Source organism: Gopherus evgoodei, chromosome 24, assembly GCF_007399415.2.
Source record: "Gopherus evgoodei ecotype Sinaloan lineage chromosome 24, rGopEvg1_v1.p, whole genome shotgun sequence".
NCBI lineage: Eukaryota > Metazoa > Chordata > Testudines > Testudinidae > Gopherus > Gopherus evgoodei.
Window position 1 is genome coordinate 3132485 of NC_044345.1, and position 21308 is coordinate 3153792.

The 21308-nt window shown below is 47.1% G+C and overlaps 1 protein-coding gene across 2 annotated transcripts; it reads right to left on the bottom strand.

Annotated features, from left to right (window-relative positions):
• Positions 1-19: 19 nt before the first annotated feature.
• Positions 20-20695, bottom strand: CD48 (CD48 molecule). Of its 2 annotated transcripts, XR_003997639.1 has the most exons (5): positions 20387-20695; positions 8893-9213; positions 6804-7067; positions 5805-6050; positions 20-106 (listed from the first exon to the last, which is right to left on the bottom strand). XR_003997639.1 is itself a non-coding variant. In XM_030541754.1 (4 exons), the coding sequence occupies exons 1-4, from the start codon at positions 20451-20453 to the stop codon at positions 5956-5958; spliced, it is 747 nt and encodes a 248-aa protein (XP_030397614.1). In that variant the 5' UTR covers positions 20454-20695; the 3' UTR covers positions 5739-5955. The 2 variants fall into 2 exon arrangements, 1 of the variants encoding a protein (XP_030397614.1); XM_030541754.1 differs by lacking the exon at positions 20-106 and having other exon boundaries at positions 5739-6050.
• Positions 20696-21308: the final 613 nt, after the last annotated feature.

Genomic DNA, 21308 nt, shown 5'->3' on the forward strand with positions numbered 1-21308 from the left:
TGTAGTCCTACCAGCTTGTGGGCACTCTAGGTTTCAGCTGACAGGGGGTGCAGGGGCCAGGATGCAGCAGCAGCTATCCAAGGACTCCCAGGCCTGGGTTCAAGACCTAGGACATCATACTGAACTGGAACTTTGGCTCTGGAAGCTCCTGAGTTCAGATTAGGCCCGGCCCATCTCTAGTGTTGTGGTTTTCAAAGTGCTGCGTGAGCACTACCCAGTGCACCAGGGAGCTGATTGTCATTATCCCAGAGAGAGGAAGCGCCTTGTCCACACGGCAAGTCCATCTGGACAACCTAGGCCAGTACACCACTTTGCCTTAGGCTAGGACCGTGGCCAACCCTAGAGAAGCCTCTTTCCAGGGCAGATATGACAGGAGGAAAAGGGGGGGCCTGAGCTCCAGGGGCCCCCCAAACTTCTCTAATGTCTTTGTAAATAAGACCAAATAAGAGTGGGTGGGGCCTGTACCAGGGCCCCAGATTTCTCACAACTGGCTTGTCTCTTGCAGATGTTGCAATGTTGTAGATCACTTTGGGGGAGAGGGGAACTAGCCCCTAAATAATCACCTTCACATTCTGCCTCGGCTACTTACCTGGCTGCCTGTCACCCTAGCACCAGAGCACTTCCCAGTCTCTAAGTTACCCTAACCCTCCCCTCTCCCATGAGGCAGGGGAGTGCTGCTATCCCCATGGCACAGGTGGGGAAACTGAGGCACCAATCGACTCAGAGCATTGCCTGGGGTCACACAGGGAGTGTCTGGTAGAGCTGGGCACTGGACCCAGAGTCGCTGGCTAGTGTCCTAGCCACTGGGCCATGCTTTGCATTAGCCATTGAGTAATATCCTTATGTTACCTCTGTTACCACTCCCCCCAACACACATCGGTCACTTCTCCCTCCTCCCGCCTCTTCTGACCCCTTCTTCCCCTCCTCAGTCCTCCTCTCCCCATCATCCTTATATAGCCCCATTGCAGCTCCACCTCCAACACCCACACCCAGCCTTGGTCCCCTGCCGCCCCCCCCGCTGTCTCCCCTTTGCAGTCTCATCCCCACAGCATCCCAAGCTCTGGCTGTCCTGCCCACACAGACAAACTGCCCCCTGTACCTCTCCAATAGGGGGCAGGGACGAGCTGCTGCCAGATACACACAGGCCGGAGGGGAGAAAAGTGGCATTAGCCGGTTTCCTTTTCCTCCTGTCTGTCCTCTGCAATGGGAGGGGGGCAGCCTGGAGGATGGGGGTGCAGGAGAGCGATGGATGGAGCGGGATGGGGGAGATAGGTAGGGCCCGGTGCTGCCAGTGGCCAGAAGCCAGCACCCCAGCACAGCGCCCCCTGGTGGCCCCTTCCCAAACCCTCAGGAACTGGCTGGTCCCTGGGGCAAACCAGCATTCTGAGGGTTAATAGGGTCAAACCTCTCCCCCATGATGAGCAGTTACCATGGCAGGCAGCATCCAGGTATGTCTCACCTGTAACAGGTGACTGAACCATCTCTTCTTGAGGGGCAGGAGGGGGATGAAGAGGAGAGGAATCTATTACCCCCCCCCCAACACAGACACAATTTCAGTTCACATTTGTGCACACTCATGTCTAGTGACGTATCCTTGTGAGTCTGGTGATTATGGCTCGTTTTTACAACCGGGTTATAGAACAGCTCCCCCCACATTGCAAGGCTAATGGAACATTCCAACAGCTTCCTTCCTCCCCCCCCAACTTCAAAGAGTCTGCACCCCAATTTAACCCCTTCCCTGCGAGAGGGAAAGAAGGAGAGAGAAAAAAAAATCACCTTGCAGGTGGAGTCTAAGCATCAGTCTGCATCCAGGAAGGCCCAGAAATGGAGGCCCACTGGCATTAAATATGTAAACACATAGGGAAGGAGCAGGACAAAGAGGTTTGGAGCGCAACTGATTGAGAAAATTCAGAACAAGGATAGGAGTGTGTATGTGAGGCACCCATGGGTACATTCCTTAGTGAGGGAAAATACATCAGAACAGGTTGGATAAACACCTGTTAGGGCAGGTCTGAGTTTATTAGGTCCTGCCTCAGTGCAGGGACCTGGACTTGATGACCCTCCAATTATTTTTTTCAGCAAATCAAAGAAAAAATCATTTTGAATCAAATGAAACTTATCACCTGACCTGAATTGTTTTTTTTTAAAAAACCCCAAATAAAACAAAACATTTTAAAGAGTTTTTAAAATAAATTGGAGTGAAATTCCACAACATCCATTGGAAACAACTTTTCCGAGTTTCTTTATTCTTGAGCAAGAATTCACCAAAATCAACCAGAATTCCTGAATTGTTTTGGTCAGCCCAAATCTGCATTTTTGGTCCAATAAAAGTTATTTGCCTGAAGTATTTCACCCAGCTCTGCACTCGAAAGCCTGCAAATGTTCTGCCTGGTGATGTCCATGCAACCTTAACTCTGCCCCCTAGTCAGTCTGCTTTAGTTTCATGACTTAGATGATTGCATGCTATTATTTCTGCAGCATTGTCTGCCTTTCAGGAGGACTTACTGTTATCTTATTTGTGATTCTTTGGAGAACTCACAGGTCATTATGAAAATGCTTGTTAATCTTGAAAGATTCTTAGCCTTTTACTGTAAATGGTTAGTCGCCTAAAATGTCATCCCGGGTACTTCTCTAAGACAGTTTCAGGTACCTAACCCAAGAGCAAAAATGATACCACGGCACCTAGCAACCAGTCACTAACCGTCAATCAGAAAGAGCTGGAACTGAACAATTCCTGAAAATTGCTCATCGAAACCAGCTACTGAACATTTGCATCCAACAAGCAGACTCACATACTGAGGGCCATAGGTAAAGATCTGCTAACCAGTAAAAAGGGTCTCAATTCACAATCAATGGTATTGTTAGTACGATAGCCGTGTGAGAGGCCACAAGGACGCCCAGGGCCCTGTTGTGCTAGGTGTTATAACCAGACTGTCCCCGACCTGCAGAGCTTAAATAAACCAGACAAAGTTAGGAGGGGAAACTGAGGCACCAAGAAGCACAGTGACTTGCCCAAGGTAGGTAGGTCAATGGCACAGCTGAGACTAGAACCCTGGATTCTAATTCAGTGCCTGATCCAGCTATGTGCAGTTAGGTAGGCAGGGCTCCCACCTAAGCACCTCCATGTTCCATTGCTTTTCTCCTATCTTTCTTGAGCAGAGGAAAAATGATCCCCAACTAGATCAGTGCCTCCCTTTTCATAACCTTTCAGTCTCCTCTGCTAGGTGACTCCCTTGTCACCGTCAAAAAGTGTCTTCACTGCCAGGCAACCTCACCCCAGCTAACCTAGTTTTCCTAGTTTGGAGCCAGTCCGTTGTCGAGAGTGATCACATTTCAACAGGCGAGCACTTAAGTTAAATGACCCCCTACCATTAGGCCGCTGCCCCTACGCCCACCTGTTCTGACATGGAGTTGAAAGGACAACAGAGATGCCAAAAGGCTGCCCATTCCATATGGAGTTTGCAGCTTGGTAAAGGTACATACAGTGAGTTCATAACTTCACACCAAAATCATAAATTAGAGAGATTTCCCCAAAGTATCACAACAACCAGCAAGCAGCGTGAGTTGTGGGCTAAGCTGCCAATGTCACGGTGGTGCCATGAGTATTTATTTGTTTCCTACTCACTCTTGCTTTCATGCTTATGCCCCTTTTGTTACTGTCATGGGGTGTGACTGCCCTGGCTGTGTCCCATTCCCTGCCTCAGTTTCCCTTCTCAGGAACTCAGTAACTCCACTTCAGGCCGCTTGACTCACTATTACTCTCCAGAGGACTAGTTTACTAATAAAAGCTGGTGCCAAATAGTCCAGAACAAACATATTTACTAAAGCAAAGGTTCTCCTGGCATTTGGGGTTGCTCTGAAGCCCACCCCCTGTGCCCTGGGCCTGGGCTAGCCCTCCATCTCTCCTTGTGGCAGGAACCCCTACCCTCTTCTGGAGAAGGTTAATTCAGGCAGTTGTTACCTCTCTCCTTAAAACAGGAGTCTGCAGCTCTCCCGTTGGGAGGAAGTACGTTGGCCCCCTTCTCCCTGCTCATCCTCGGCTGGGAAGAGAGAGGAGGGGAGCCTCCTTGCCCTGACCTTGCTGCAGGCTTCCCAGCTATTTCTTTCTCCCAGGACTGTTTCCTTTCTCCCAGATCCCTCATAATTTGTCACAGGTGTGGCAATTTCCTGGACAAACCCTACTGAATACAGGTTAACCTTCTTGAATTAAGTTTATGTATTGCTGAGTGCCAGAGACAAGGCTGTGTGAGGACAAGGCGAGGGAGGTAATCTCTTTTATTGGGCCCATTTCTGTTGGTGAGAGACCAGCTCTCCTGCAGCTCTAGCTTGTATGTGCAATTCCCTCGGGAAAGGGAGGCCACAGCTTCACTGGTTACTCAGAACAGTGGTGGGTTGTTGTGCAAAATCCCTCAGGTTGTAACATGTAACACCTCCGGATCTGGAGCACCCACCGGGGAAAAATTGGTGGGTGCTCTGCATCCACTGGCAGCTCCCCGCCCTGCCCCACCCCCAGCTCACCTCCACCTCTGCCTCTGCGTGTGCTCCATGTCTGATTTTTCCCTTTACCTTCCAGAGCTTGTGCTGTGAAACAGCTGTTTCGCATGACAAATGCTGGGAGGGAGAGGGGAGGAGGGGAAACCGCAGCGCGCTGGTAGAAGAGGTGGGGCCGGGGCAGGGATTTGGGGAAGGGGTCTAATAGGGGCAGGGAAGTGGCTGAGTTGGGGCAGGGACTTTGGGGAAGGGGTTGGAATGGGGCAGGGTAGGGGTAGGGAAAGGGTGGAGTTGGGGCGGGGCCAGGGATGGGGGGGTGCGAGCACCCAATAGCGCTGGGGAAAGTTGGCTCCAATGAGTGGGCCCACCACAGTCCCAGACTGCACACCTGGGGGATCTAGTCCCATAGAGTGTTGGGGTACTTAGGGATTGGCTTGTTTTGGCCTTGTTTTGAAATGGGATTAACTTGATTTTTGGCTTATTGTAAAAGTTGGGGGACTTATTTACTGTGTGGAAGCTGGCAACTGTTTCCACAACCTGGAGTGGCTACACTTTTAAACTGGATTCTCCAGAGCCCAATAAAGAAAGGAATAAATAGCTTGAATTTTAACTGATTTAGGGCCTTTGTTCTTATCCAATAAACAGCCAGGATCCCACCCCCCCCCAGCCGAGCCCCTTCTGCAGATGTGAGTCTATTATAGCACACAAGTAGTGGGCCTTGTCTCCGCAACATCATCTTCCTCTTAGTTCTCTGAGGGCTTGTCTACATCACAAAGTTGCAGCGCTGGTGAGGGGGTTACAGCGCTGCAACTTAGGAGGTGTACACATCTGCAGGGCATCACCAGCGCTGCAACTCCCTGTTTGCAGCGCTGGCCGTACTCCCGTTTTGTCTCGGGTGTAGAGGATCCAGCGCTGGTAATCAAGTGTAGACACTTACCAGCGCTTTTCTTGACCTCCTCAGGTATCCCAGCATACCTGAGGAAGCCTCTCTGGTAATCAAGCAGGTCTCCTTCCCCGGTTTGCTCTCGCGTTCCCCGAACCCCCGTGCAAGCAGGTCCCCTTCCCTGTGGTTTGCAGGGGAGTTCGGGGAACGCGAGAGCAAACCGCGGGGAAGCTGGTCTCCTTCCCCGGTTTGCTCTCGCGTTCCCCGAACCCCCCTTGAAGCCGCCCAACAGCGCTGCAGTGTGGCCACATCTAACACCACTTGCAGCGCTGGTTGCTGTAAGTGTGGCCACTCTGCAGCGCTGGCCCTATACAGCTGTACTAATACAGCTGTAACAACCAGCGCTGCAAAATTGTAGATGTAGACATACCCTAAGAAAGTCCCTAGCTTAATCTCCAGTGTGTTGGCAAGATGGTAGATGACTGTCGAACGCTGTTATTTCTGGTGTTCATTTTGGTCTTGTGTGTTTCACCAGGCGGAGGCAATGGAGGAGTTCGTTGCGTTCTCTTGACTCCCCAGCCCTAGACCCAGTTATGGACGAGGAGGAGAAATCCAAATGCCAGAATGGAATCAGCCATCTTCCGAGCCATGGACACGGGCACAGCTGAGTTTTTCTCTGAAACAAGACAAGAGCCTGTTATTTATAGGCCACGCCAGCTATTTATTAACAATAATACATATAGTCTGCCTTGCCTCTGCCATGTAATACCCACAGGAGGAGATAGTGTTTGGGGGCAAGGCTGAGCAGGGGTTGATGGAGAGGGAAGCAAGGAGAGGATGCCCAGCGAAACACAGGGAAAGCAGCCCTGTCCCTGGCCTGAACGCTCCACCCCCCCGTGATCCCTGTGGGTGCAGAGAGAGCCCCCCTGCTCCTTCAGTCACCCAGGATGACGTTTCTCTCCTCTCTGTGCAGAATGAGCCAATGAGACACCCCCAAAACCCAGAGGAGCCTTCAGTTATTGACACAGGATCCCAGAACCTCACTGCTGGCTCTGGAACCCAGTGCCCAGCTGCAATGGCACCGTCCTTGTGGCTAATCCTCTGGGCAGGGCCAGCTCCAGGCACCAGCGAAGGAAGCAGGTGCTTGGGGCAGCCAATGGAAAGGTGCAGCATGTCTGGGTCTTCGGCAGTGGGTCCCTCATTCCCTCTCTTCCTCTTTGAGCTGCCACTAAAGTGCCGCCGAAGAGGAAGCAAGGGATTTCCCATGGGGGAAAATACACACTGGGGGCCAGAGAACAAGACTCTCCCTCAAGAGTCACCAAAACCATGGCTGCCCTGCTTCAATGGAGCCCTAACCCGAGTGGCTGCATAGCTAGGCTCCACAGCCAGATAGACGCAGCAAGATAAATGAAAGCAAAGTGAATGTTACCATTCCATGTGCAAGGGCTTCTGTAATAGATGAAGCCCGTCTCTTCGCTGACGGGGTTGCTGACGATGCATTTGTAAGATGCGTCACTTTCTGACTTTAACGCAACGTCCAGTGTGCTGCTATTATTGCCCACTAAATCCTCTTCATTCTCACACCAGTGGTAGGTCACTTGGGTGGCAGCCACAATGCACTCCAGGGTGGCCTTGCACCATCCATCTTTGTTGACCCTGGAAGTGACCTTCACACTGGGCTTAGGGATGGGCTCTGGAAACAGAGAAAAGAGAAATTCAACAACAGGTCAAATACTGACAGAGATCTAACTATGGGCCGGATCCTTAGGTGATGTAAACTGGTGGTGCTCCAATGAAACTGATTTATACCAGCTGGGGGTGTTGCCTATATAAATTTTATACAGAGGGTCTATTAACTAGACAAATTCAGACTGCAAATAAGGTGTAAAATTTTAACAGTGACCATTGGAACAATTTACCCAGGGGCGTGGTGTGTTCTCCATCACTGCCCATTTTAAAATCAAGATGGGACATTGTTCTAGAAGACCAGCTGTAGGAATTGTTTTGGGGCAGGTCTCCAGCCTGTGTTATCCAGGAAGTCAGGCTAGGTGATCACAATGGTTCCTTCTGGCCTTGGAATCTATGAATGATGCTCATCTGGTCTGACTTCCTGTGTAATGCAGATCAGACAATTTCACCCAGTGGCACCTGCTTCCAACCCATTGATTTGTGGCTGGATGAAAGTGTATCATTTAGAAAGAGAGTCCAACCATGACGTGGAGACCTCAAGTGATGGAGAATCCACCAGATGCCTTGGTGAGCTGCTTCAGTGGTTCATTTCCATCCCCGTTAAACGCAAACATGAAATTATACAAAATTTTCTTCTAGCTTCAACTTTCAGCCAGTGAATCTTGTTCTACACTTATCTGCTAGCTTGATAAGAGAGGGCTCTTCAGAGATCTTCTGTGTGGTGGTACTGCTTTAAGAGTGAGTTACCTTTTAACCTTCCCTTTGATAAGATTACTAGAATAATCTCATTTTAAAAAGTTTCCCATTGGAGAGAACGTTTTCAGATGTCATCATTTTCCTTCCACATTTTGGAGGTCATGAAATGCAGCTCTCGTTTGGATCACAGACATTAGATTAACAGTACCAAATTCCCTGTGTATCCCCCCTGATCCTGTCTACCCACCACCTCACCTAGCAGAGTGCATGTGACCCTGGGCTCTGTCTGGGTGCTTAGCCTCCATCACCCCAGCACTTCTCAGGATTCAATGACCATATCCTCACGCTCTGAAGCACCAAGAGACCCCCTGGCCAAGGCCTTAAGCAAGATTTTTAAACGTGAATAGTGACTGTGTGTCCCTCAATTCTGCGTCCCCTGTGGGAGCCCGATTTTCAGAGCCCAGATGCTCAGTACTTTGAAAATCAGGTCCCTTTAAAGTGTGCCCAGAAAATGGGGCATCTCAAATCCTTTGTCATTTTTGGCAACACTGGCCTAAGTGACTAAACCAAATCTCCTGAGTGCCAGTCCAGAGCCTCAGCTACAAGACCATCCTTCCTGGCCCTTACTGGCTTAGCCTGGGGGATTATCAACTCCTTTCTTTTATGGAGCCTCTCCCTCCCCCAGTGGCCTTCCTGGCGCTCACTAGCTGGTCTTCCCTGCTTTCTGGCGTGTGTGTAACTGTTTCTCTAAGATGTCTGGATGGCTCAATTACCCCAACTTCTGCCAGCAGGGCAGCAATCTGCTTTTGCCTCTGTTCCCATTTGGTCCATCGTGGGAGGTCCCAAAACAGGAACGTCATTAAGGTTGGTACCTGACCCCTCCCCTTAAAGCCTCAGCCACAAAGATTCCAGATAGAGCAGTTCTGGCGATGGTGCATTGGACCCAGAACCTGAGCTGAGGGTCTGGCCCATTTCCTGGGAACCTCTTCATCCCATTCAGGCTGTTACCTGCTCCTTCCGCTGCCTTGTGGGCATTTCAGGGTGGGGAGAGGAGGGTGCATTATTGGGGCCCTTCTAGCTCCCTGAACCTCACCATCCCTGACCCTTGTGCAAAGAGGCTGCTCCCGACTCACCGTACACGTCCAGCTGGATATCTTCATTTGACTTCTTGCTTTGGCTGTCTTCCACTTCCATCCGGAAGGTGCCGCTATCTTGCTTCTGCAGCTGGTTAATTTCCAGGGTGTGATTCTCATGGTAATGCAGTTTATTATGAAAAGAGCCATTGCGGTAAGACACTGGCTGATCCCATTTTTTAGTCAGGATCTTTAGGGACTTCTTGAACCACCAGGTGATCTGCTTGTATTTCTCTGGGATTGACTGTTTGGGGTTCAGATACACAGTGCCATGGACAATCCCATTCACCCGATTGCTCGGCACCTCTGTGGCCTCATTAGCTGTCAACAGACAAAAATCAGGGTTGCAATGGGAAGCAAAGGAACAAGCATTACTCGTAGTTAGTTGCTGGGTGAACTGGGACAAGCTAGTGCAAATACCTCTTGCTGTGCGTCAGTTTCCCCCTGTAAAATGGTGATAATGCTGTTCGCTCTCTTTTGTGAAGGACTTTGAGCCCTTGTGATAATCAGGTTCCAGACTGCGCCCCCCAAAATGAGATTTAGCCCCCCCCCCCCATGAGCAATGGAACCAATTGCCTGCATGCTGATTTGTTCTACAATGGAGCGTTCCTTGAGTCCAGTTTAACCACAGTCTGTATACATAGCGCATAATGACCATCAAATTCAGACCATTAGAAGCTTTCACAAATGCCCTTACTCAGTATACTCCCATACTACAACAATACACCATGCCATCAGTTGGTTCAGCGGCTCCTTTTTGGGGGCCTAACTTTCTGTTCTTCCCCTTGGGATGTCCGGGCCCAGTATCACAGATCTACAGCCACAAAGAGCCCTCGCTCTAGGGATTCTTATGTTGTAACATAAGTCCCTAGCAAAACAGAGCCTTGATTGGGGACCACTAGGTCTTGAACCACTCTGAGATTTGTACTTAAAAAGCTTGTTGACCATTTATTTCCCAGCAACAATATAATATGCACAAGGGCCTGCCGGTGTCCAAGGGGGCCTGCTGCAAGCAGAGCATTGTGACTTTGGCATCAGCGAGGATGAACTGTAGCAATGTGGGACTCACCCCTGCAGCACCTCCTGCTGGTGGTCTCTGGGAATTAGCTCTCCAGCCATTGAAGCACCCTCTGCAGGCCAGTGTCGCACTATCGTTTGGCCCCCTTGTCCCTCCCAGACCCAGTGTCCTGTTATGTGGGGCCCTGTCCCCTGGCACTAACCCCTCAGTCTTAGGGTCTCCCCTCCCTGGGGAACCCCCACCTACTATCCCCACGTCACCTCAGTATCAGGCTACTGCCAGTCATTGTCTAGCCCCCGCGCCCTGGGGCAGACTGCAGTATCAGCCACTCATCACTGGCAAGGTTAGGTTTGGACCTGCTGCCTTGGCCTACCCCTGGGCTGCCCTCTGCAGCCCCCAGGACCTGTTGCCTTTTGCTAGGCTGCAGCCTGGGGCTTTCCAGGCTGGAGCTCCTCAGCCTTTCCCCAGCCCTGCTCCATTCAGGTACCCTGTCTCCAGCTCCCCACAGCCAGGCCCTTCTCCCTCTACAGGCCTCTTTATACAGACCAGCTGGGGCCTGATTGGGGTGTGGCCACATGGCCCAGTTGTGGCTACTTCCCCAATCAGCCTAACAGCTTTTATCCCTGCCACAGCCCTCTCCCAGGGCAATCTTAAACCCCTTCAGGGCCGGAGTGGGTGCCCACTTCCCAGAACCCAACAGGTACACGAACATATGAGAGATTGTCTAGAACATTGGCTGAAATAGAGTTAACGCCTGAGCTAACTGGGGGTTCAACCTGCACAGAGGTGTGAGCTAGCACAAATGCAAGTGACCCACAAAGGGAGAAGTGAAAGAAAGAGCAAGAAGAAGCAAAGAAAATGTTGGCGAAGAGGGAAAGAAACGCCATTTAGACAACAGACCACTAACGGAAATGGAGATCCCTGGGGCAGGTGTCATGGGGGAGGTGCAGGCCAAATGAGGTCTGCCCAGCTAGATGAAAGGACACTGACTGCCTGTCCCTCAAAGTGCAGAGACCAGGGAGACTGGCACGAGGGTGATGCCCATTTCTTGGGGTCGGTGCCCCAAACTGGCATTCGAGAGCAGGCACGGGCTGTTCATCTCCAGGGGCGGGATTCTGCCATGCTGCTTTCTTATGTTGAAATTATTGGGATAACTTCAGCAGCGAGGTCCTAGAAATATCCACGGGGGGTTAAACGGCAAATGTGGTTTCCGCAAAGAAAGATGTTTTCCACAGGAAAAATGTTGATTTTGGCTGAACTATTTCTTTGGCGCACGGGAAAATCAAAACGGACTGTTTCTCCCTTCATCTATGGGCACCTAGGCTAGTGCAGAACCTCATGCCCCTGTTCTCCTCCAGCCTACATCTCCCGTGATGCACAGCAGTTGCTCATCCAGAGGGGAATCCCCACAAAGTGCTACTGCTGCAATGAAGCAGCAAGGAAGGGACAGGATATTCTTCCTGCCAGGGGAGATTTAACTGATACACCAGTATATTCCTCATGTGCTCTAGCAGGTGGATCCTGCCAAGTTTGGCTATACCCTGACAGCACTGTCACCAACTCACTGACTTTGGGCAAGTCACTGCCTCGCTCTGTGCCTCAGTTTCCCCATCTGTGTAACGATCCCCAGTGAATTCCCAGACTGTTGTGGTAAGATTCAGTTGAAGTCAGCATTCTTTGTTCCTTGGTAAGTAAAGTTGCTACAGAAATGCAAAGTATTGGTTTTATTTCCAGTGTGGGCTTAGATTTGTGGAACAAAGTATAAATGCTGCTGTAATGGTGTGTTTTTCTTTATCTTCTCCCAACGATGCTGCAGTGTCAGCCTGATCACCTGACATGAAGGATAGACTGGTGATAGAAATTTGTCACAGTTTGGTGGGCAATTGAGGCGGGGGGAGCCCTGAAGAATGCACACCATCTATTTGTTTTATCCTTGTTATTTTATGTTTGCTTTGCCTGGTACTGTTGGTGTTACATGTTGAGGACTGCATGATTAAAGGTGTGCCCACTCTCAGCTGCAGTAAGTCTGAGAACTGAAGAGGGATTTAGCATTCCTCTCTCCACCCTGGTTGACCAGGAAGGGTGGCAGGTGGATCTACTCCAGTCGTAGCAGGACTGGGCAATAGAGAAGTTGGAGAAAAGGGAAGAGATGTGTACTCGATAACTAGAATTGAGCAATTAAGAGCACAGATCATGAACCAGGCAGCAACTCAAACCTATGCCCAGGGCAAGTTGCAGGCCTTGAGACAGGACTTCCAGGCAGAAAAGGAAGCACTGGCTAAGCAAGTACCGGTCCTCAGGGACCTGTCAAAATTTAACCATTTGTGCTTTGTGGGGAGCAGGTCCAGAGCATCGCTCAGGGACTCTGTGACAACTGGTGGCAGTGGTGGGATGTACTGCACCCTGTGAATGGCGCTGCTTGCAGTAAGTGACTGGGGAACAGTAAAACAAAGGGGGGATACCAAGGACCAGGCTCAGAGAGGGATAGTTTCTGGGGGCGATTAACCTCTGGGAGTGTGTGACCAGCGAGAAGGACTGTTGGAGTAACGGGGTCCCCAAGGACTGCAGCGAGCAGTCTCAGGGGCGGAGGAGCTTGCCGCTTGACCTTGGGAGAAAGAAGGACTTTTGCAGGAGCAGGGTTCCCCTGGAGATTGCAGGAGCAGTCTCAGGGTGGAGGAGTCTGCAGCTCAATCCTTACAAAGAAGTGGTAACCTCGAGAAGGGCTGGCACACCAGGGGTTCTTCCTGGAAACCATGGGGGAGCTAAGAGCACACAGGCCTGTGAGTCCAAAGCAAGTTGGGAACGGTGAAGTGATGGCCTATCACCATCTCCTTCAGAAGGACATTGTGATCCTGTGCACAAAGAGAGGGTTATGCATTGGAAAGTTCACCAAGGCACAGTTAATCGTGCAGCTGGAGGACAAGGACAGCTCTAAGGAGCGGATTCCTGACCCAGATGGACTACAAGAAGATCTGGAAGCAGCAGGAGCAGTAGCAGCCATGTGTTTGCCACAAAAGGAAATTGAATAGTTAAACATCAATGGGCCATGCGTTTTTGCCCAGGTGGCAAGCCACACGAGGGAGGACTCGGGTAGCCTTGTGAGTAAGAATGTTTAAGGGAAGAGACCAGGAAGGGTGGGGGGCTAGTTGAGAAGCCCATCCTCCTAGCTAAATTGGTAGTGGAACAAGCTGGTGCCCATCGAAGGGATGGTTCAGCGAGGAAAACAGGATTGGGCCCAAACGGGCAGGCAACAGATAGACTGGAAAAACAGGATGGAAATTTTGAGGGCATAGTGGAAGGAGTAAGTAAGTATAAGCAGGGGGATTTCAAATACCCAGGACAATACTTGAAATGGTGATTTGAGTTGATAAAAGAGGCCACTGAGAAACAAGCAAGTGATTTAAGCAAAGAGTAAGAAGTTAACTCTGTAGTTGCTGGAGGGAACAGCAGTTGAACTTTGTAAAATTGCCAAAGAGGAAAGTTCTTGCTGTCTTTGAAATGTTTGTAAATAAATTCAGGCAAAGAAATTACTTGATTGCAATTATTTGGCTATGAACAATTTAGTCGAATTAGCTAAAGAAATGTATACAGTGCTATTTAATTAAAATCCTATTAGACTCTAAAGGGCTACAATAAGTAGTGTTTTCTTTCAGATCATTGTGTATTTGAAAGCAGGAGTTAGAAGTAAAAAGACAATCAAAATTCTGGTAAAGTTAATTGTCTCTTTTTAAGTAAGAATCTTTAAGCTGTGAATAGCTTTGGATCCAGAAGTAAGCCAGAAAGCATCTTTATTAATGCAAATTGTCTCACTGATAAGGTAGGAGCCACTGAAACCTGGGCTGCCTATGAAATAAATACAAGAAAATATGGGGTATTTCCTCTGTTTTGCCTGAAATCAACAAGGGTATTTGTATATTTTAAGCAAAGGCTGACTGCCCAGAAGGGGTAGAGCTCTGGGGTTTTTTTGTCTTTCAGATAATCAGAGAAAACTGATGCCAGCTGAACAGCATTTAACGTACCATGCATTTACTGGCACAATAGGAATTATGTTTTGTGTTCTAAGTCCTGTCTTGTGGTGTGTGTCTCGTGGCCAGAATTGTTGTGTTTAATAGTTTCATAGGATAGTCTAGTTTAAAATCAGACAGAACGGTTAAATCAAAATGCAAATACTTGTTTTATTCAACTTGAAATACGGTGTTTGGATAAATCAGGAAAATGTGATATACTAAAGTCTAATACATTTGCTTAAGTAAGAAAAAGGAGCTTCATTGACCAGATCTTTTAAGTGAAAAATTGTTGTTAAATTTGCATTCCAACAGTCTCTGGAAGCAAGGACATGAAAGGTTAACCCACTCCCCATATTGCACATGGGATCCTTCTGGCTATCTCAGATTTCCAGCCAGAGGGCTGGGGAGGATGGGAAGCTATTGGACACCAGAGGTTGTACTGAGTGGACACCTCAAAGTGGGTGTGCTTGTCCTGGCTTGTTGCTCCAAAGCTCTGTAATAAATTTATATTAACGGAAGGGTATATGTGGCATACATTGAATAATAAGACTAATGTACTGTATAATGGCAATGTGTACGTGCTCATTGTTGGGAAAAGGTGTATGAGTAAAGAATGCAAGTTTCCTTTGTAGGTTAAAAGAAGCCAAGAAGGGAAGAAGGAAAAAGAACAGAACAAATTGACTGGGGAAAAAAATAGCTAGCAAGCTCAGTCCAAAGATAAGATGCTGGCCCCATTCAAGGACACTGCTCACAGCTAAGGCTTGACTGACAACAAAGACAAGGGGGGGCTTGGATGTGCTCAAGCAGCTATGAGATCTGCAAAACACTGCTAGGCATTAATGAAATGTGTTAGGTTTCTTTTCTCACAGGTAAAAGAAGTGCTACCCAGAAGACCCTATCAGCCCTGTCATTCATTGAAACCAAGAAACCGAGTCTACATAAGGTCCACCAATGAAAGACTGCTTCGGCTCCATGCTGGAAAGGCCCTTATTAAGTCCTGCTAACTACCAACACATCTGTGAAGTGCCAAGGACTGACTGCTTGGACCCATGCTTCTCACTGCAAAAACATCCCTCCTTCTCGGGAGGATTCTTCTACTAATGATTAGCCTATTTCTCCTTCTAGCTCTGTTGTGCCTTCTGGACAGCAGGGAAAAAGGACAAGGTGAAGTGCTAGTAACCTCTCTCTTAGCAGACCTACAGACCTACTGTGCCTTTGGATTTTTCTAGAAGAAGCAAAACCATTACAGGGTGATGTGCTGGTAACCTCTCCCCTGTATGATGCTGAACCATGACTGTTTCAGGAAAAAAAGAAGGAACACTTGCTCCATTGAAACCATCAAAGTCCAGGGATTCCTGACTACAAAAGACATTAAGAACTGACCCTGGTGAAGAAACAAAGAATTATACACTGGCAGGAAGAAATCTGTGGGACCCATGCTTGGGAATGTGGTATTGATTGGATGTTGGGGTTTATTCTACAGGCTGCATCCTGTGGTCTCGATAAATCCTTCAGCATTTGTGACCCTCCCTAATTGGATTTTAAATGACAAGTATCAAAGGCATCTTGTTGCCACTGCCCCTGCCATGTCCTCCATTGCACTATTATCCCTGTAATACATCCAAATACAGACAATGCCATCTATCTGATAAAACCAATGGCCAAGGCCTTCACGCTCTGATTTATTTAAAGATTGTTTGGAATTTTTTTTTTTTTAAAGTTCAGAATATCCCATATAAGCGAACAATTGAGTGGAAAAAGAATGGATCAGTGGAAATAGAAATCTATGATATCACTACAAATGAACCCCAAGAATCTGTAATGGAAATTGATGGGTTCCATAGTGAAGTAGATATGATGGCTGTTCCTGGAGTTTGCAATGTGTTACATGAAAGAGGCCCTTATTGTTATTTGGTCACCCAATTAGTGAATAATCAAACAAATACCCAAAGAGTTTGTTTTGCCACTGGAAATTTCACCTGTATAGAAATGATTCCAGTGACTAATAATGTTACCTGTACCTATTGCAATACACCCCCTCTTATGCCATTCATATTAATGCCTCTTGGAAGTATATAAAGGTATACAACCAACAGATGTAGTATAGTCCTACACCAAAGAGAGATGTATTAGGATATCAATGGACTGTGATTAATACAACACTAGGGACTGTCAAATTTACATTGCCCTTATCTAGTTTCCAGATCACCTCTCCATACCCAAATTGTTCACAGGGAGCTGCCATTAGATTAGCATAACAGAGGGCCTGGGTTATTTCCTCTAGAAAAAGAGGGACTTGACTGGATCCCTATGGGATGGGGCCAACAGTGCAGCAGCAATTTGGAATATTTTTAAAAGCCAAGAACATGATAAGAAATTGTGCCAATTAGAGAAGGCCACTGGCCTTATTTCTGAGGCACAGCTAACCCAAGTACAGGCTGGAGTTGGTGAGTTACATGTCATTTCCGCCCTTATTTCTGTGACCCAGAAGTTGCTGACAGAGATGGTATTGAATATCGCTGAGGCTGGGAAGGCATTGCAGTGGGATCTGGCATGTTCAGAAATTCAAGATTTCCTGAATGACCAGCTGATGGACATTCGGAATGATCTTGAGCACCAGGCATAGCCCATTGCCCTTACAGACACATCAGGAGTACCATCTGATCTATGGCCATGGAGACATACTTGGAGACTTGGGTGGAAGTGTGGACATTCACAGTGCTCCTCCCAAGCATATGGACCGGTTAGAGGGGTGTGCGCTCCCACATACCAAATCCTGCCCGATCCATGGGGAGGATGCATGTGGGACTGGATGATTCACCATGACATCTGGGAGATTAGACCCCTGGTATGCCTAACTGATTAATAGTCAGTGCCCTTAGAATAACACCTGACATTTGGATAGGAATAGGTAGTCAATGGACATTTTGGTTGTTAGAACCCCCACAGCTTCAGTGTATCTGTAAACTGAAGCCAGGGGAAGTTGTCACTGTTCACAACATTTGCTGGGAGGGTAGGGGACAAGGAACTACCCTGACAGGACACCTACTTTTTGAAGCTAATGATAGCTGTGTATATGTTGAAACCACCATGTTGCGAGATATACATATTAATCTCACTACTGCTGCAGGCAATCACATTATTTACTGGTCTGCAGATAGAATTTTACAAGTAGCCCTTAGGTTGGACTAGAGTAGTGCCTGATCAATTTCAAAGATTTGCTTTCATTTTTACCAGAGGTTCAAAGAATCTCTGAAGTACAAGGGCAAATTCATATGCTTCAAAATATATATCAAGTTGAAAAGAATGCCTTTTATATAGCTTATAGAGTATTTACTTTATGTACTAAGTATGATGTATTGTGCTTTGTGACTAAAACTGTACAACAACCCCATCATATTATTATTATGGGAATGTTGATTTTTGTATTATTGTTATTTAATTTAGTATTATGTTATTGTTGTTGTAAAAGACGTAATAATAGTAATACCTTTCATGCCCATGCTAATGATGCATTGTCATTACATCCAATTAAAACCCCTAAGGTTGAAACATCTGACATAGAATCTGATATCCAAGGTTTAATGCAAATGGAGGTTTGAAAATATTTTTTGTACTAGAAGTACAAAAGGGGAGGGGCTGTGTGGAAGTAGAGAAAGAACTGACAGGGATTTGTAGGGGATCTTAATGCATGACAGTCTCTGTTAGCAAGAGTCAGGCTAGCTGTAACCCTAATAACACGAGATTTGTAGAAGTGAAGATTGTGTGAGGCAAGTGGGAAAGAACTGTGTGAGAAGTTGTTGCGACCTTATGTTGATAATGAGGAATGTAGACTGGCATCTAAACAGAAGTGAGAAAAATAAGATATCAGGATGACCTATGTATAAACGAAATGCAGATGTTGCTTATTATTGTATGTAACAAAGTATACATGCTGCTGGAATTGTTTACCTGTAGAGAGACCTGCCTAGGAGGGAAACCCTGTGTCCTAGCGCACTCCCTCCTTCTATGCAATTGCTTGAGAAAATGAAGTATCTGACTCTGCTGCACCCAACCAAAAAGTAAGAACTAAGTTTTTCTCCGACAGACTGCACCCATTTTTAATTCCTCTCCTGCCCCTAATTTGTTCTCTGGGGTCCTAGTCAATAACCAACATACAATGGTCTCACCCTTTACATTTCCTGTTCCACCCACTGACCCCATCTAGAAATCTCCCGGAATTAGCAGGAGAGGCTGCTTTATGCTGACCCACTTTCTGCCCCATCATTTCCTTTCTCAGAGGCCATTTCGTCTTTTGAGGGAGTTGTTTGGTTTTTTTTAAATCATGGAAAGAGCATCTTCATGAGTGACATCGGTAGTGAATCCAGCAGGGGTCATCTTTAGGGTCAGGGATTATCAGCAGTCAGAACCGATGTCTCACACTTGAGCTAAAGGAGTAACTAACTCCATTAGCTGGTAGTAATAGTAGATTGTTACCCACCAGCACCAGAGTGGGAGAGGACAGACATACACACACATCAGGTGTGTTAAACACATGCATATTTATAAGTTAGACCTTTTGAACTGATAATTTAGCAAGCAAAGTGTGCTCTATTCACTGGAGGAAGTATTTCCTAGTGGCTAGAGCACTGGACTGCGATTCAGGAGACCTGGCTTATATTCCTGGCTGTCCTGCTAGGAGAAGTTATTTCCCTTCTCTGTGCCTCAGTTTCTCCCACTGTGAAATGGAGACAAAAGTACCAACCACCTTTAAAAAGCACATTGAAATCCATAAGTGAGAAGAGCTAGGGGTGATTGTTTTTTCTTCTTGCTTGGATCAAGCAAAATGCTCTACACATGACTGCTGCTGACTCTGGGGGAAGTTCAGTTCCTTTTACCACTTTATGGTTTCTCGATTCGCTGTATGTGCTTCACTATTGCTGCTGTGTTGTAAGCTGCTGCGTGATGATGAGACAGAGTTGTTTTTGCTGCTTCAGCTCAGCCTACTAAGTTGGGCCATCTTCTCCCGTACACAGAACTACCATAAAAGGCCATTTTTTGGGTGGTGGGGGCAACCACAAACACCGTGTGATTGCCATAGGCATGTAATGGATGACATAAGGATTAATAAATACACCAGCCTTTACACCAGCATTGAAGGCACTGACACGCCTCTAAAAAGTGCAACTTCCAACTTGTTGCACCCCACCTCCACCGCCGCCATATTGCCAACCCTGCTTCTCCCTAAATCACGAAGAAGGTCCTTCACGCATGAGATTGTATTTTTTTAAATATTAATTTGGGGATCTTTATGTGTCTGCTGGGTTTTGAATGTTTATGGATCATGTTTTCAAGCTGTTCTCCACAACAACAAGGGCTAGAAACTTAGCTTTAATTTTCTTTAAAAAAGTGAGATTCTCACATAATCACAGGGCTCCAGCAGCTGGGAATTTTTAGAAAAACACCAAGACTCGCAACAAACTTACAAGAGTTGACAACAACAGAATCCCTATTTCGGAGTAAGTAGAGCAAAACCCCTGTCTGATTCCCCTGATCACTGTAGTACTGTACACAGGAGGAAAAAACAACCCTTTCTGACCAGAAGTGTGGGTTTCAATGGCCTTAATTCAGTGTGTACAGGAACAAATGTTGTCGATAAAAAAATGACAAGCTTCTAGATCCTTGGAGACTCAAATACTCCAAAAGCTTTCTCTGGAGCTTTCCAGTCTGTGGGCTGGGGTTAGTTTCTGCCCTTTGGTGCATGGGCATGATTCTAACTGACTTCAGTGAACAAAGACTAGGCATGGTAAGGAAATATCTGTAGTTCCAGCTCTCCAACTAAATACAGTTAATGATTTCTAACAATCTCTCTGCAGCTTTGATGCAAAGACTCTTGCGCGCCACTCAGCTTTGGTCTCTGTGATGGAAAAAATGGGCTTTCATTTAAAAAACAAAAATAAGTTTCTAAGCCTGTTCTTGTGATGAGTCAGAAAACTGTAACTTGGAAGGAACAGGCAGCTGTGCTCCACTTTATAAAGAAATGTTAGCAAAACACTGGATCAGAATTTCAAATTTTGATGAGAAATTTTAATGGGAAGTTTTTGAAAACTTCCAACATATTTTTCCCTCCCTCTGATTGTCACCATCTTAGTCACTTCTATAGCCAGACGCTAAAGGGAAACAACAAGCTATCCTTCCCCCACCCCCAGCCCTCCAAGATAAAACTTATCTAGCACAAAGCAGGGAAGTTTAAGAAAGGATCAAATCACTAGCAGGCTCACACACACACATAGCCTAAATCTGCAACTCAGATCCAAAAAGGGTGGAGAGGTTTTGGAGCGACAGCTCTGCAAAAGAACTTGCATTAGAAAGGCACCTGCCCATTGCGAAGGATCAGTCTTAGAGCCATAAAGAGAAATGCCAGGACAGCTGGAAGAGGAATGTGAAGGAAGCGCCTTTTTCAAGAGAAAACATAAAATGTTTGTCTTACTTTGTAAGTTGCTGAGCATCATCAGGCATGTAAAGGTTGTAACAGCCGCTACCATCTTCCCCAGCATGGCGGCAATCTAAAACCAGGGCTTCCTCTAATCAAGTCACGTTGTCAAAGGATCTGATTCTTACACCAGCCAGGTAAAAGGGCCTTAATATGGGACTAAATTACAGTACACCTGCATTAAGACTCCTTTACACTGGGATAAAAAGGACTTGGTGTAAATGAGAGACAGGCCAATTAGTTCTAAAACAATTACTTTACCGAGGAAGTGTAATGCACGGGTGTGACCGGATTCTCAACGAATCTAAAGAGCATTTGAAATTCCCTTTTGCGGCATGTGACAATTTGTCAAAAAAACCACTTCCTCCTGAGGCAAGTTGCAGTGTGTGACTACAGCGTTTTAGGCGTAGGCTATAGTGCAGAACCTAGCACAATAGACCCCCAATCTCAGCCAGTGGCCGTAGTTGCTACTGTAATCATGATAATGACCAGAACTCTGGCTTAACCCCCTGCTCTTGACAAAAGCCCTTTTATGTCTCAGCTAAGAGGTGCAATCATGTCAGGGGGGGTTGTTTTATGGCCCAGCTCTTCAAACTAGTATAAAGGAGGGTAGCTCCATTGAAGTCACAGGCCATATCCCAAGCTAGTACAGCCCAGCATAGCTCCTAGGGTGACCACATGTCCCATTTTATAGGGATGGTCCCGATATTTGGGGCTTTGTCTTATCTTTGTGCCTACTACCCTCCACCCTGTCCCAATTTTTCACCCTTGCTATCTGTTCACCCTAATGACTCCATTGCAGTCAATAGGCCATATTCCTAGCTTCACTGAGGTCACAGGCCATATACTTGGCTAGTACAGCCCGGCATAGCTCTATTGATGTCAACAGAACTCAAACAGTTGACACCAGCTGCCTCTC

What these genes read in the sequence shown, in the direction of transcription:
- CD48 (XM_030541754.1), bottom strand. Translation starts at nt 20,453, where the DNA reads ATGCTGGGGAAGATGGTAGCGGCTGTTACAACCTTTACATGCCTGATG. An exon ending in GATGCTCAGCAACTTACAAA is followed by an intron (nt 9,214 to 20,386) that starts GTAAGACAAACA and finishes GTCTGTTGACAG; the next exon opens with CTAATGAGGCCACAGAGGTG. An exon ending in TATCCAGCTGGACGTGTACG is followed by an intron (nt 7,068 to 8,892) that starts GTGAGTCGGGAG and finishes CTCTGTTTCCAG; the next exon opens with AGCCCATCCCTAAGCCCAGT.